Source organism: Mesoplodon bidens (assembly GCF_964165515.1).
Source record: "Mesoplodon bidens genome assembly, chromosome: 1".
Classification (NCBI taxonomy): domain Eukaryota; kingdom Metazoa; phylum Chordata; class Mammalia; order Artiodactyla; family Ziphiidae; genus Mesoplodon; species Mesoplodon bidens.
Genome location: NC_138176.1, coordinates 47,720,902 through 47,736,637, shown reverse-complemented (window position 1 = coordinate 47,736,637; position 15,736 = coordinate 47,720,902). Strand labels below are relative to the sequence as shown.

Genomic DNA, 15,736 nt, shown 5'->3' with positions numbered 1-15,736 from the left:
ATATATCCACTTTTTAATTTTTTATTGTGATAAAACCCACATAACAAAATTTAATATCTTAACCATTTTTAAGTGTACAATTGAATGACATTAAGTAATTAACATTTTTGGCCAACGAACACCACCATACATCTCCAGATCTCTTTTCATCTTGAAAAACAGAAACTCTGTACCCATTGAACATTAACTCCTCATTCCTCCCTCTCCCCAGGCCTTGGCTACCACTGTTCTATTTTCTGTCTCTATAATTTTAACTACTCTAAGTACCTCGTATAAGTGAAATCATTCAGTGTTTGTCTTTTCATGCCTGGCTTACTTAGCATAGTGTTCTCAAGGTTCATCTATGTTTTAGCATGTGTCAAAATTCCCATACTTTTTAAAGCTGAATAATATTCCATTGTATGTATATACAACATTCTGCTTACCTCTGCATCTATGGATGGAGACTTGTGTTGCTTCCACATTTTACCTGTTGTGAATAATGTTATTACAGACACGAGTATACAAATATCTCTTTGAGACTCTGATTGCAATTCTTTTGGGTATATATCCAGAAGTGGAATTGCTGATTCATATGGTAATTCTATTTTTAATTTTTTGAGGAACTGCCATACTGTTTTCCGTAGTAAGTGTACCATGTCACATTCCCACCAGCAGTGTACAAGGTTTCCAGTTTTTCTACATTCTCACCAATACTTGGTATTTTCTGTTTTGTTTTGTTTTATTTGATAGTGGGCATCCTAACAGGTGTGAGGTAGTATCTTATTGTGGTTTTGATTTGCATTTCCCTGATGATTAGTGAAGTTGAGTATCTCTTAATGTGCTTAACCATTTGCATATCTTCTTCAGAGAAATATGTGTTCAAATCTCTTGCCCATTTTTCAATTTGATTGTTTTTTGTTGTTGAGTTTTAGGTGACTCTATATACTGGATGTTAATTCCTTATATATGATTCGCAAATATTTTATCCCACTCTGTAGGTTGCCTTTTTACTTTGTTGATAATGTCTTGATGCACAATAGTTTTTAATTTTCATGAAGTTCAATTTGTCTATTTTTTCCTTTGTTGCCTGTGTCTGGTGTTGTGTTCAATAAATTGTTGCCATATCCAGTGACAGGAAGCTTTTCCCGTATATTTTATTTTAGGAGTTTTATAGTTTTAGGTCTTACATTAGGTCTTTCATACATTTGAATTAATGTTTATATATGGTGTAATGTAAGGGTCCAATGTTATTCTTTTCCATGTGGATATCCAGTTTCCGAGGCACCATTTGTTAAAAAGACTGTCCTTTTCCCCATCAAATGGTCTTGGCACCCTTGTCAAAATCATTTGATTATATATGTGAGGGTTTATTTCTGGGTTCTTTATTGTATTCCATTGATCTGTATGTCTGTATTTATGCCAGTACCACACTGTTTTGATTATTATAATGTAACTACTTTTAATGTTATAATTATTTTTCTTTGACACCTATTTAAATCTGTCCAGTCCTAACCCACAGCTCAGCCTCTTGGAAGTTTGTGTTGTACTTGTCCCATCTCTCTCAACTCTAATTCAGCCTACAGTGCTTTCTTCTCTTCTCACTGCTCATGTGAAACTGCCATTGCTGAGGCCACCAAAGATCTACATAATTTCAAATCCAGTGGATACTTCTGTATCCTTATCTTACTTGATTGTTATGGCCTTCTTCTTGAAATAGTTTTTTTTTTCTTTTCCTTTCTTTCTCCCTTTTTATCTTTTTTTATTCTGGGCTATTACATTTTTGTAGATTTTTGGTTTTGTTTGTTTTTGTTTTTTTTAAGCCTCAGTTTTCTTTTTAACTTGTTTTACCAGTCCCTCTGCTTGTCCCCAGGTGTATACTCTTTTGATTGATTTCATTTAGGTCAAGTCATCAGCTGCTACCTGCAGTGATGATTCTCCAAACTAGAGCTATGTAACTTGATGCTGTTTTATTTCATTAATAACTGTATCATTCTGAATTACCTAGAAGAGTCTGTGAAAGTTTTGGCATAAGTTTTGTTTAATTGACTTAATCAAGTTCCGCCATCGGCCTCTTTGCTTTTCACTGTAGGGTCTCCCTTGGAAATCTTATCCATCGTCATAGCTTTGGTTATCATTTTTAGGCAGATAATTACCAAACTTGCATCTTGAACACCATTTAATACTTTGTTTGCTGGCTTATTCTGTTGGGTGAATTTTTATAGATTATTGTATTAGATCAAATATTAGACCATATTTCCTAAATATTGGTCTAATTAGACCAATTAGACCAATATTTAGGAAATGCCAATCAAGTGAGTTAATCCAAATATCTTTACTCTCGTTCTGAAAAGCAACTGTTCGCATTGGCATTATTTTATTGACTTTTTCTTTATTCATATGTTCATTACACACTTGAGAGAAGGCTTCAGAGAGGAGTTGATGATTGATGGTATCTTCTTACAGGATGAGTAGAGTTTTACTAGGTTGACAAGGTTACTGGAGCATTTTAGAAGAAGAGATTGCACATGTGAATGGGTCTGGCACATCATTCAGGGTGGGTATGATGTGGCAAATGACAGAAAATGACTCTGGAAAGTTAGAAAGGTATCATATTGGACATGTGACCTTGAATGTCAATCCATGGAAGTTGAATTTTTCCTGTTGGTAGTAGGGAGCCTATATATTAGGGCTGGTTCCTAGCATGGAGTATATGACTAATAATTTTTTTTTCTCTGGTTGGTAGAAGGATATATGGAAACCATTCTCATAGGAGAAAACTGCGGTTATGTTTCTGTGCCACCTTATTTCGGTCACTACTATGTTCTCTGTTTCTGCACATTCACAAGAGTTCTTGAATAAAAAAAAAATCTTGGGAAACATTGAATTAAGCACCCCCAAGCAAAGAAAAGCATGAAAATATGACTACACTGAACTAAATTTTCGTCAACAGATTTTTTTCTACTGTTGTTTAAGGAAGAATATCCAAAGCCTGAATTTCAAAGATAATTGCAATTTAGATGAGCTTCAGAGGATATCTGGTAGTATATGCCTTTCCTCTGTGTCCTGTGCAAATGCTTGTCTTATTTTTATTTAAGAAGAGGAAAGTATCCCATCACATTTGTGAAATGTTCTTGATAACTCTAAGTGCACTTGAAGAAGAAAGTGCTTATTAACTTGAGTTGGTGCCTGGCCACCATTAGGAGTCATAAGTTAGTTTCCAGTTTTAGGCAATTTTTTTTTCCAGTTTTGGGCAAGATCTTGGACTGTATTTTAGCCTAGTAATAAAGCATACTTAATTTTACTGGGCTTGTATATCCAGCACCCAGTTTGGGTTGTGGCAAAAGGCATAGTGCCAATTAATTGTAATTCCAACTTTTTGAACCCTTGAAGGATTTTCAGAGACTTTTAGCTGCCAGATAAACATTAAGCCCAGACCTCTCAAACCTTTTTCAGTAGTAGAGAATAGGTATCATCTCTATTGACACTCTACCATTTTTCTTCTCACTTCTTCCCTTTGTTTTTGCTTTCTTTGTTTGCCTCTTGTTTCTTGGCCTTTGGGTGCCACCATGCACTGTGTACTTATACTGTGAGTGTAACAAGTATGGTTAGTGACATTGAGTCTCTATGCTTATGAGTGGGGTTTGTTGGAATTCTGCTCAGTTCTAAAAGCGTTTCACTTAGTATTTAAAAAAATTGATTTAATTCTTTCTCATATAATAGCAGGTGTGCTCTTATTTTTAAGGTAAAAAATCAAGTTGTTACAATAGCCCAGAATTTAGTAAATATTTTCTTTTCTTTTTTTTTTTTTTTTTTTTGCGGTATGTGGGCCTCTCACTGTTGTGGCCTCTCCCGTTGCGGAGCACAGTCCCAGCAGCCATGGCTCACGGGCTCAGCCGCTCTGCGGCATGTGGGATCCTCCCAGACCAGGGCACAAACCCGTTTCCCCTGCATCGGCAGGCGGACTCTCAACCACTGCGCCACCAGGGAAGCCCCAGTAAATATTTTCTGAAAAGGTAGTAGTACTGTGAAATCGAGCAGTGTACCCTGAGTCACTATTGATAATATGATATTTTATATAAATATAACATTTAAAATTTTCAGAATGCTTTTTGTATGTGAGAACTGAGTTGACCTTTAAACACTTAGAAACTTAGGGAGAAAAATACATGTCCTGTTATAAAAATGAACAGATTGGTTTTGATGAATTTAGTTTCTATGGTATAATTAGGTCTAAAAGCCCAGTTTCATGATATTCCTGTGCTCCTTCTTGGTGTCAAAGAACAGGGTGATTATAATACATATTATATTGTTCCTCAGAAGCCTCATAAATATGATTTTGAACCAGATATTCTTCTTGATTCTCTGCCAAAGTTCAGTATACTTTATTTTTATTTTATTTTATTTTTTTTCGGTACACGGGCCTCTCACTGTTGTGGCCTCTCCCTTGCGGCGCACAGGCTCCGGACGCGCAGGCTCAGCGGCCATGGCTCACGGGCCCAGGCGCTCCGCGGCATGTGGGATCTTCCCGGACCGGGGCACGAACCCGTGTCCCCTACATCGGCAGGCGGACTCTCAAACACTGCGCCACCAGGGAAGCCCCAGTATACTTTAAATATACAGAGTGTCCTCAGAAATAATTAGAAAGGTGTTGGTATGTAAAAACTATAAGTCCTAAAAATGTCTTAGTCAGTAGAAACCTACCACATCTTAAAAAATATAACAGTTCTAGTGCATCTTTACTTGCAACTCCGTAAATAATTTTAGATATAAAAAAAGCACTAATTAATTTTTTATGGCTTAGAGGTTTGCTGTGGCAGGAATGTGTTTAACGTTTTAATAGTATTTCACATCTAGAATTTTATGTCTGTATTAATCAAGGTGTGCTTTCTCTAACAGGAGAATGTACTCATCACCTCCCACCTGTGAAAGCCCCTATTCAAACAAAGAAGAAAACAACAAAGCATTGTTTTCTTTGTGGAAAGAAAACTGGACTGGCTACTAGCTACGAATGCAGGCAGGTTGGCTAGCTGAAAAGCTGGGATGCTTTTTTTGTGGTGACCCAGTGTGGGGATACAATACAAAATGTTCTTTAAATTGCCTATTCATAACATCATTAAGATGATGTTAAAATAGCAGACCCAGCTGAACTCCTTATTGGCTGAAGTAAAGAGCAAGTAGATAGCTTATGTGTTTCCAAAGTCATGAGATCCTCCCCTGCCCTTTAAAGTAGGATATATAAACCAATGGAAGTGTACTTTCTTTGTCTTATGATAGATATACTTGGTTTCTCTTTGACTGTAGCTTGGAAGAACCCCTCCTCCAAGATTCTGTTTTGTTTTATTTATTTATTTGGCCACTCTGAGTGGCATGCACGATGCAGGATCTTAATTCCCCAACCAGGGATTGAACCCTTGCCCCCTGCAGTGGAAGCGTGGAGTCCTAACCACTGGACCACCAGGGAATTCCCGATTCTATTTTAAATTAAACAAAAAAGGAGTAAATTTAACATTAATGTACTATTAATTATGATTATATGGTACACTTTTCAAAACAGATGAATAATATGTTTATAAAAATAATTAATTTTTTCCTACCCATAATTATTTTTCATTAGCATTGCTAATATGCTCCAAGGATGGTGTCTGCCCTTAGGTTGAGGCCAGGCATTAAACAAAGCTGCTGCTTTTTAGAATGTATTCTGTTCAAATGGAAACAGCTTATCTTGTTGCTAGAAGTACTTTAAAATCCTTTCATGGCATAGTTAGGTTTTACATAATTTAATTTTCTTATGAGACTGAATTTCTCAGAAATTCAGAGTTCTCCCAGGTTTACTAGATATAAGAGGAAGTGGTAGATATATTTATTGCTTTTTGCAGTTTTACTACTTCCTAGAGGTCAACAGCCTGTTTCACTCCAGAAGAGATTCTTTATTATAAAGTCTCATATTCATAGACAATTAACCAGTTCTTTTTTTGGGGTGCTTGTGCTTGTTTATGAGTAGAAGGGAAATGTCAGCACTGCAATTCTAAAGAGAACCGAAGGGCTCCTGCTGGACTACGTGAAATCAAGCTTTGATCTCCCAAAGAGATGAGGTTCTTGTAGAAATGTGACTATTCACATAAACTTTTTTTTGTGCTTTAGATGTGGAAACAACTTCTGTGCATCTCATCGCTATGCAGAAACTCACAGCTGCACCTATGATTACAAGAGTGCAGGGAGGAGATACTTACAGGAGGCAAATCCTGTGGTTAATGCACCAAAACTTCCAAAAATCTAACTCTTGCTCTGCACCTAACTGTTCTGCCTGAGGAATCGTATTACAAGGACAGAAGAAATATTGTTTAGACTGCATTATTTTTGTTCGACTCCAAAAGATTTGCCAAATAACAAAAGCATATAATGCATACTGTTGGAGAACGAGAATGCTACTGTATTTGACATCTTTATTTTTTGGTGAATCAAAAGTTGTAAAAGTAGTTTAAAAAACTTTAATGATTTAGCTTTGTTATTGCACGTCATATGTTAAGTATTTTATATTTGATACTGCAGTTTTACTAGACAAGTCTTCAAAAGATGCACTTTAGGAAGTTAACGTTGACTATGTAACCAGCTTCCATGTACAGAAATGAGCCTTCATGTAATGGCTCTACTCAAATCTACAATTTTTTTTATGGGGGTGGGGTGTGTGGGGATTTAAAACAAATATCCCATACATGAAAGTTTATTGAGTTTACTGGCAAGTTCCTTTTTATTTCAAGTTTTTTGTAAAAAAAGAACATTAGTTTTCCAGTGTGGTTTTAACACATATATTTCTTCCATATTCAGACTGGCATTCAGATATGTATCCATTCTATAAAACACATCATGTTAATCATAGTATATATTTCTTAAAATACTACTTTTTGAATGGTAGTTTTAAAATAGATGATGTCCCACTTGTTGCCATTAAATACAGAACCCAACTTTTCACTTTTTGAAAAATGGCTATACTGAAAACAAAATCTCACAGCTTGGTTTGTTTTTCTTATGATGAGTGCTATTACCAGGAGAAATTCAAATAAATATTCAGTTTCATTATGATTTTGATTATTTGATTATTTACAATAATTTTTCTTTTATAAATACTTTAAAATACTTTAATTAAATAAATCAGTAATTTATTCTACTTGGAAAAAAATGACTGTCAGTATAAAAGAATGCTTTTAAGGTGTAAGGGCCCTGCTCCCCAGATGCAGCTAATATACCATTCCAGCTTTTGGGAGGCCACTTGCTTTATGGAAGCTTAGTTGAATCTGATGCTGAACCCTGGTAAATAGCTGGCAGGCAACCCAAGTAGACTCTGCAACTCTAGTCCAACCCAAGTGGGATTTGCACTGGTACCAGAAGGCTAATTTAGGTGTTCCACAGGGCCACAGGGCCTCTTTCTCCATGCAAGGCTGAATGAAATGAAGAGTTCCGTTACCCTTCCTCTGCTTCCTATAAGAGATTAAATGTTGAGTGGAGAAAGATTCCTTCAGAGCAAGAAGGAAATACATTTACAAAAGGGAAAGGTGAGAAATTAGTGGAGTAGTGATGCAGTTAGGGGTTGATAGCATACTTTTTAAGGGGGGCTATATAGGCTAATGAAAAATATTTCCATCTGTGTTGAGCAGTTCAGCTTTTACTCTATTACATGGCTAGGCTGCTGAAAAATGGGCCAAGACATATTTATTCTATAGATAAATATGGATGCTTAGGACATGTTTGGTATATGCTTAGTGCACTATGCTTTATAAACCAAGACCATGTAGAAATAAGTCTTGTTTTAAGTTTACCAAAGATTTTGGTCAAAGTTGAGTCTTTTTTCTCTAATTTCTAAGTCACTGAGAAATAAACCAGTTTAATTCAAGAAATTATATATATGTATATATATATATATATTAAACATCTTTATTGGAGTGTAATTGCTTTACAATGGTGTATTAGTTTCTGCTGTATAACAAAGGGAATCAGCTATACACATACATATATCCCCTGGGAGGCATTTCTTTATGCCTTAAATTCTTATGGGGAAGTGATCATAATTTTTAGAGACTTCAGATCTATCCTTGCATTGCTAGTAATTAGCAGAATGCCTTGCATATAGGCACTGGTTAAACATTAGTTAAATGAATTAATTTTATTGGACAGCTTACCATGACAAAAAAATGAAGGCATTTATATTGTTTTATATAACTAAACTAACTATATAATAAAATCTAGTTTCTGGATTTTTTTAAACAGTAAGCATTTGGTTTTAGCAACACTAAAAGTCTGAAAAATTTTAATTTTTACCTACATGAAATATTTTCAAGTTTAGTGAACTTTAATCATTCTAATATGGGAATTTTAAATACTAAGATGTTTTAAAATTTTATCAGTGTTGTTAACTTGTGGAGGTATTTAATTATAAAAAAGAAGACAGGAATTAATTTTCTGATATATGTTTCATATGGTTTTATGCCATCATGATAGATAATTCAGTCCTGTATGTAGCAGTGTTTCCCAAATTATGACCCCTATACCACTCCTGGAACATGAGATGATTTTAAGTGATACATGGATGAACATTTTTTAATAATTATATACTGTATCAGAAAAAAATGTAACTCTAAGTAACTTAAGTTGAAAATAAAATAAATTGATATAGGTTAAAAAAAACGGATTGAAAATTGCCAAGCAAGGGTACATACAACAAAAATCATAAAAGTTGACACTAATGACTGAAATTTAGGAAAGAAGGTATGATTTTCTCATTTTTCATTGAAAATTATGTTAAACTTTCAAAGTGATTGATGAAAGTAAATTACATAGTTTTAGAAAAACTATATAAAGATGAAAAATGAAAGTAAAAATGTCACCGTATACCTCCCCCAATCTCTTCTAATAATTTCTATTTTAGTTTTTCTGGTAGTTACTGTCATAACAGTAGCCAATATAAACATTATTTTTTGATGCCCCATTATTACAGGTAAGGAATTTAGCATGATAACACATTACTTCAAGACTGTACTTCCCAATTTTTTAGTGCGTTAGTCTGCTCATGCTGCCATAACACAAAATACCATAGACTGGGTGGCTGAAACAGAGAAAACTGTGAGAACAGAAATTAAACAACAGAAATTAATTTTCTCACAGTTCTGGAGGCTTGAAGTCCCAGATCAAGGGATCCAGCAGGTAAGATCTCTTCTGGTAAGATCTGTCTTCCTGGCTTTCAGAGAGCTGCTCTCTCTCTGTCCTCACATGGTCTTTCCTCAGGGTGCACACACGGAACTTTGATGTCTCTTCTTACAAAGGCATTAATACCATGGGATCAGGGTCTCTCTCTAATGACCTCATTTAATCTTAATTACTTCCTTACTCCAAATACAGCCACGCTGGGGGTTAGGGCTTCAACATATGAATTTGGAGGAGACACATATTTAGTCCAAAATGATTAGTTATTTTTAGTTACAGTAGTTATTTCAAATTCACTCACTCCTTTGCAGTTACCCTAGTCCATGTTACCATAGCTTTCACTTGAGCTATTGCAATAGCTTCCTAACTGGGCTCCTTAAATTAGTTCTATGTCCTTCATAACCCATTGTCTACTCTTAACTGTAGTGTGCTTGCAGAGCCAAAAAATTGAGCACATCGATGCTTGCAATGTATCAGTGACTTCTTGTTTTCTTAGAATAAAGACCCAAATCCTTAACCCTTCTTACTAGTAAGGCTCCTGTGGTCTGGCCCCCATCTACTTCTCCAGCCTCATATTGTGCTGTTTATCCATGCTTTCTGGGATTTGCCCACACTAACTTGTAGTTTTCCCAGCCTGTTTTCCCTTAACAGCCACTCTTTATTCAGATGCCAACTCCATTGTTACTTCCTGAAGGAAGCAAACCTCTTTGTAACTGTTGCCCACGTTAAGAAATAAGAAACATTGCCAGTACCCCAGAACTCATTCCTGCCTCCTACCCTTTCCCAATCACTACCACCATCCTTCTATGCTGTGATAGTCATTTTCTTGCATTTTTTAATGGTTTTACCATCTAAGCATGTATCCCTGCAGTTTTGCTTTACAAAAACAAAAACCTTTACCTAGTGGAATTGTATGGCATGCATTCTTTATCTGGCTTTTTTCATTCAGTGTTGATTATGAGACTTAACTTGTGTCGCATGTAGTTGTACTTAATTTTTATCGAAGTATTCTTCTATATGACTGTGCCACAATTTATGTTTCCATTTACCGCTGATGCACATTTGTGTTGTTTCTAGCCTTGAGTATTATATACAATGCTGCTGTGAACATTTGTGCACATGTCTCCTGGAGCACATGTACACACATTTCTTTTGAGTCTACACCTCAGAGCAGAATTGCTGGATCATGGATGATTATTGTGTTCGTTCAACCTATTAGATGATATCAATGAATTTTCCAAAATGGATTTTACCAGCTTATCTCTACTCATGGCAGTTTGAGAGTCCTGTTTCACATCCTTACCAGTACTTACTATCTCTAGTCATTCCAGTGATTGGTTTTTGTTTACTTCTCACATGTTCCTGCTTGTCTCAGCCAGCCACCAGCTCCAAGTTACCTTTCTTTGCAGCTTTAGGGGTGAGGGGTGGAGTACGATCCCAGCTTTGGAGGGGAGAGGGTCTCCCTTGAATGATATTGAGCCTTGACTTCTGTCTCCCTGGCCCTGTGAGTCATGGTTTGGCGTATACACTTGGTATAGACAGGATTTCAGTGCTCTGCCTACCTCTTTGGATGCATGCTTTCACTTAGATTTTAGCCCAGTGATTCTCAAGAATCTTGCTAGTTCTTTGATTCTTTAAGAATATATACATTTAAATTTTTGTCCAGCAGTTTCAGCCGGAGGAGTGGCTCCAATAACCTAGTCAGCTTTATTTCTGGAAACTGAAACTTTTGTTTTTAGTTGAATTTTTTCAATTCATTTTCTTGGATTATTTCGCAGTGTTAATCTCTTTCTTTTGTGTTACTGATCTTTTTCAAATACCTGATGATTTTTACATGGCTATGAAGAATGTGACTGCTTAGTGTGGGTAGGGGCCAAGGATAAAAGTGGAAGTATTGCTTAATTTACGGGTGCTTGGTGATTGTGCTTCGTCAGGTAATGCTCTTTTGGAAACTCCTTCATTCAAATATTTATTGAGTGCCTCCCACGTGAAAGTAATTATAATTAGTTGTTTGGAATATAGGTGAACTTGACAGGTGGAGTTTACATTGCAATACAGACAGACTTTAAACAACTAACCATGTCATTATTTAATTATAATTTTGATAAATATAAAGGAAAAAATGTGGACATATGCAAATATGCAACAGAAGCATGTGATCTAGTCCAGTACTCTTTAAGTTGAAACCTCTCAAAGAGTAACAAGTGATAATTAGCTGGGAAAAGGGGTTAACGATGAGGGAGAGACCTAGGAGAAAAGAAAAGAAAAAAAATATATATATATATTCTCATAAAGACGTTTTTCCTAGTTGGGCTTTACCTCTTTATTCAGGAAGGGATGCCCTGATCAGAGACTTTATCCTATATGTAATTGACCAGAACACTATTATAAGGGCAGCTAGGAGATCAAGGTTTTAGCTTTTCCATCATAGCAGTTTCAAGCAAGGAAGAAAGAGGCTGTAAATGGAGACTGGGTCAGCTGCCTGCAGTTTCTGTTACAAAAGAATGATTAGATTCCAAAAGGGATGAGAATTTAAGGTTTGTTGCGGGTAGAAGCAAAATATAAAGGACAAAATCCTAATGAAAGGAATTCAGGGACACTAGATCAGCCCAAAAGCTTATATCCAATCTGCTCAAGAAGAGAATCAAACATTTTATTATATACAAAGAAAAAGAAAAAAGAATAAGGTTGAGATTTTAGTGTATATAGTATTTCTTTGTTATAATCACATCCTTAATATATAAACATATTCAGTCTTATTTTTCAAAAACCAATGTTTACCAATAGAAATACTTAAAGTAGACATTTAAAACAAAGACATTAAGGGAACAAAAGTTCATAAAGGATGGAAGGAGTGCTAATAGACTAAAGTCATAAAAAGAAAAAGTTACAGGTAAGATCAAAAAATAAAGTCCAGGGGCTTCCCTGGTGGCGCAGTGGTTGAGAGTTTGCCTGCCAATGCAGGGGACACGGGTTCATACCCCGGTCCAGGAAGATCCCACATGCCGCGGAGGGGCTAGGCCTGTGAGCCATGGCTGATGAGCCTGTGCGTCAGGAGCCTGTGCTCCGCAACGGGAGAGGCCACAGCAGTGAGAGGCCCGCATACCGCAAAAATAAATAAATAAATAAATAAATAAAGTCCAACACCTTGCTGTAGAGGAAATACCTGAAGTAGAAAGATACAGGCAAATTTTAGTTTACTTTTTTACTTTTAGCTCATTTCTTCTTACTGCTTAATAATATTTAATTCGGGACTTCCCTGGCTGTCCAGTGGTTAAGACTCGGTGCTTGCACTGCAGAGGGTGCGGGTTTGATCTCTGGTCGGGGAACTAAGATCCCACATGCTGCGTGGCGTGGCCAAAAAAAAATTTTTTTAATTGTATGGATATCTTTCATTGCTGTGCCAGCTGAGAGGGCCTAGAAGCAATAACATCCTAGTAGCAATGAGTACACCTAGCACCCAGATCTTGGTTTCTAATACCAATTGTCTAATAAAGGACAATACCATACTTCCTTAGAGAAATGTCTGATTCTAGGACTGGGACAGGAAATATGACTTCTTGTAGTGCCAGAAAGAAAGGGAGTGCTGAAAAAAGAAAGCCCACACCAAAAACCTACAATAATGATGGGGTATGTCAAAGGGACACACTAGTCAACTGAAAGAGCTCCCAGGAGCCAAACCTGGAACACTTGGAGCAATAAAATAAAGTAGTATTGGATTATAATTCAAAGTACAAGTATCCATGAGTCTATACTTACATAAACAATAAATTTTAAAATGATTGAGAAGAGACATATCTCCCATTCAGAATTCTGTAGATAGTCCTCCCTCAAGGAGGTGGGTATAACTCCCCATTCTCTAACTGTGAACTGTGCTTAGTGACTTCCTTCCAATGCGTATAGTATGGAAAGGGGGAAAGAGTGACTTTACAATGGAGAAATCTGACGAACACTACGTCAGCCAGGTGATCAAGGTCAAACATCAACAATGATGCATCATGTTGATAAAATGAACCTTTTGATTAGATGTAGTGAGAATGGCACTTTACCTCTGTGATCTTCCTGTCAAAAACCCACAGCCCCTGGGACTTCCCTGGCAGTCTAGTGATTAAGACTTCGCCTTCCGATGCAGGGGGCGCGGATCTGATCCCTGGTTGGGGAACTAAGATCCCACATGCCACACACTGTGGCCAAAAATTTAAAAAAAGAAAAGAAAAAAAACTAAGGAAATCTGAATCAAGCATAGACTTTAATATACCATACTAATATAAAGTATTAACAGGGGAAATGGGGTGGGGGATATATGGGAACTCTTTTGAAATTTTTATGTAAATCAAACTATTCTAAAAAATAGTTTATTAAACAAACTTTAAAAAAATATGTGCAAAAAGAAGTGGATTAGACTAGCTAGTATGTGCCTTAACATCCATTGTGGATATAACAGGACAAGCCAACAGTGAAAAGCAAGATGAATTTAACATTTTTGTAGACAATAAAATGGGACAAATAGAGAATATATGTTTTCTCAAGTATTTGATTCCTCTGGGGGCAAGAAAATCAATGTAAAATATAAAAAGTAGACATTTTAAACAGTACATTCTTAGAAGTATTCTGTTGTAAAATGCTGTCATTAAAGTGTTTAACAATAATGGAAAACTAAAAAATTCTTCACACATATTTAAAAATCCTAGAAAGTATTATTTTATACACCAACTTTCATAAATAGTACTTATTAAAATTTGCACAACACAGTCAAAGCTGTAACTTACCAGAAAATAGTGCTATATTCTTTATTCCAGAAATAAGGTAGAAATGTCTATGTTACAAAGAAAGAGAAAAACTATAACTAATCTAAAACTTGGGAAAAGAACTCAGAGAACCAAAGGAAAAGAGAAAATGGAAATCAGGAAAAGAAAAGAAAGTGAATACGGAAATTGAATAAAATTGCACTTATTCCACAATATTTCAGCCAAATTTATATCAACATTACCTTAAGAAAGAAAAGTAAATTAGTAAAATTAGAAATGAAAAGGGAAGTTTAATTCAGAAGAATCTAAAAAATATTATGGAAAGTTAGCAAAATGAGTAGAGCCCCAGAGATTTTCTTGGAAAAAATTTCATTTAAATACAGTATTCAGTTATTTGATAAGTATTAATTGAGCATCTACTAGGTGTCAGGCACTATTCTAAATGCTGTGGACATAGTGTTAAACTAAATATCCCTGCTTTCATTATGTGCTTATATTCTAGAGAAGGGAAACAATAAAAATAAATATGCCAGATGGAGTATTGGTGTTAGGATGTATTCGTTTACTAGAGCTGCCATAACAAAGTACCATAGACTGGGTGGCTTAAACAAGTTTATTTTCTCACAGTTCTAGAAGCTAGAAGTCTGAGATCAAGGAGTTGGCAGGTTGGTTTCCTCTGAGGCCTCTCTCCTTGGCTTGCAGTGAGCTGCCTTCTCACTGTGTCTTCACATGATCTTCCCTCTATGGGCATCTGTGTCCTAATCTCCTCTTCTTATGAGGACACTGGTCATAATGGATTAGGGCCCACCTGAATGACCTTATTTTACCTTAACTACCTTTTTAAAGGGCCCATCTTCAATACAGTCACATTCTGAGGTACTGGGACTTAGGACTTAAACATATAAATTTTAAAGAGACATAATTCAGACTATAACAGATGTTATGTTACAATGTGGTAACACATTAACCCCCAAAGCTCAGTGGTTTAACACGAAGTTTATTCTTCACCCTTGCAAAATTCAGTGAGTCAGGCAACTTTTCAGGGCAACTGCCTGATAAGGTAACTCAGTGATTCAGTCTGTTTCTGTTGTGTGGTTTGCCAGTGCCACATGTGGTCTCTGAGATTGCTGCAGCAGGGGAAGAGAGAGCTGGAGGGTTGCATGGTGGCTCCAATATGCTCTTGCCTAGAAGTGTAGAAGCACCCTTCTGCTCACAACGCATTGGTCAGAGCTGGGCATATGGCCCTACCTAATTGCAAGAGTTATGGGGGTGGGGAATGGATATTTCATGAGCTGTAAATGTCTCTGCCACAGCTGGTAATAAGTGCTAAAACAAAAACCAAGCAGAGTAGAGTGAGATATGAGTGTTGTTTTAAAAAGGGTGGTCAAATACAGCCACTATGAGAAAGTTAACATTTATATAAAGTCACAAAGGCAGTGAAGAAATGGGGGAAAGTGTTCTTTGCCTGAGGTAATGAAGAAATAGCAGAGAAGCCTAGTGGCTGGAGCAAAGCAAGTGAGGGAGATGATAGGAAATAAAGGGCTATGTCATGGAGGACTTTATAGGCAAGAACTTTGAACTTTATTCTGAACTGGGCAAATATTGGGGGTTTCTATAATGGGATTTAAGTTTTGAAAAATCATGCTGGTGATTGCATAGAAAAAAGACTGTAGGAGGCAGGATGGAAGTCAGGACACAGAAAGGTATAGCAGTCGTCCATGTGGGGAATCACGGGGCTGGGGCTGGGGCTGGAATTGGGCTGGGATGTTGTACTCTCCTGGATGATTTTCACCCCCCACCCCAAACCACCA

At 36.4% G+C, this 15,736-nt stretch overlaps 1 protein-coding gene across 1 annotated transcript in view; it reads left to right on the top strand.

Moving 5' to 3' along the window:
• The window catches only part of ZFAND4 (zinc finger AN1-type containing 4), a 69,064-nt gene extending 62,754 nt beyond the window's left edge, over positions 1–6,310 (top strand). The window contains exons 9-10 of the mRNA XM_081242632.1: positions 4,879–4,996; positions 6,124–6,310. Of these exons, the coding sequence (XP_081098758.1) occupies positions 4,879–4,996; positions 6,124–6,259 (254 nt within the window). The 3' untranslated portion in view covers positions 6,260–6,310. The remainder of the gene's footprint in view (positions 1–4,878; positions 4,997–6,123) is intronic.
• Positions 6,311–15,736: the final 9,426 nt, after the last annotated feature.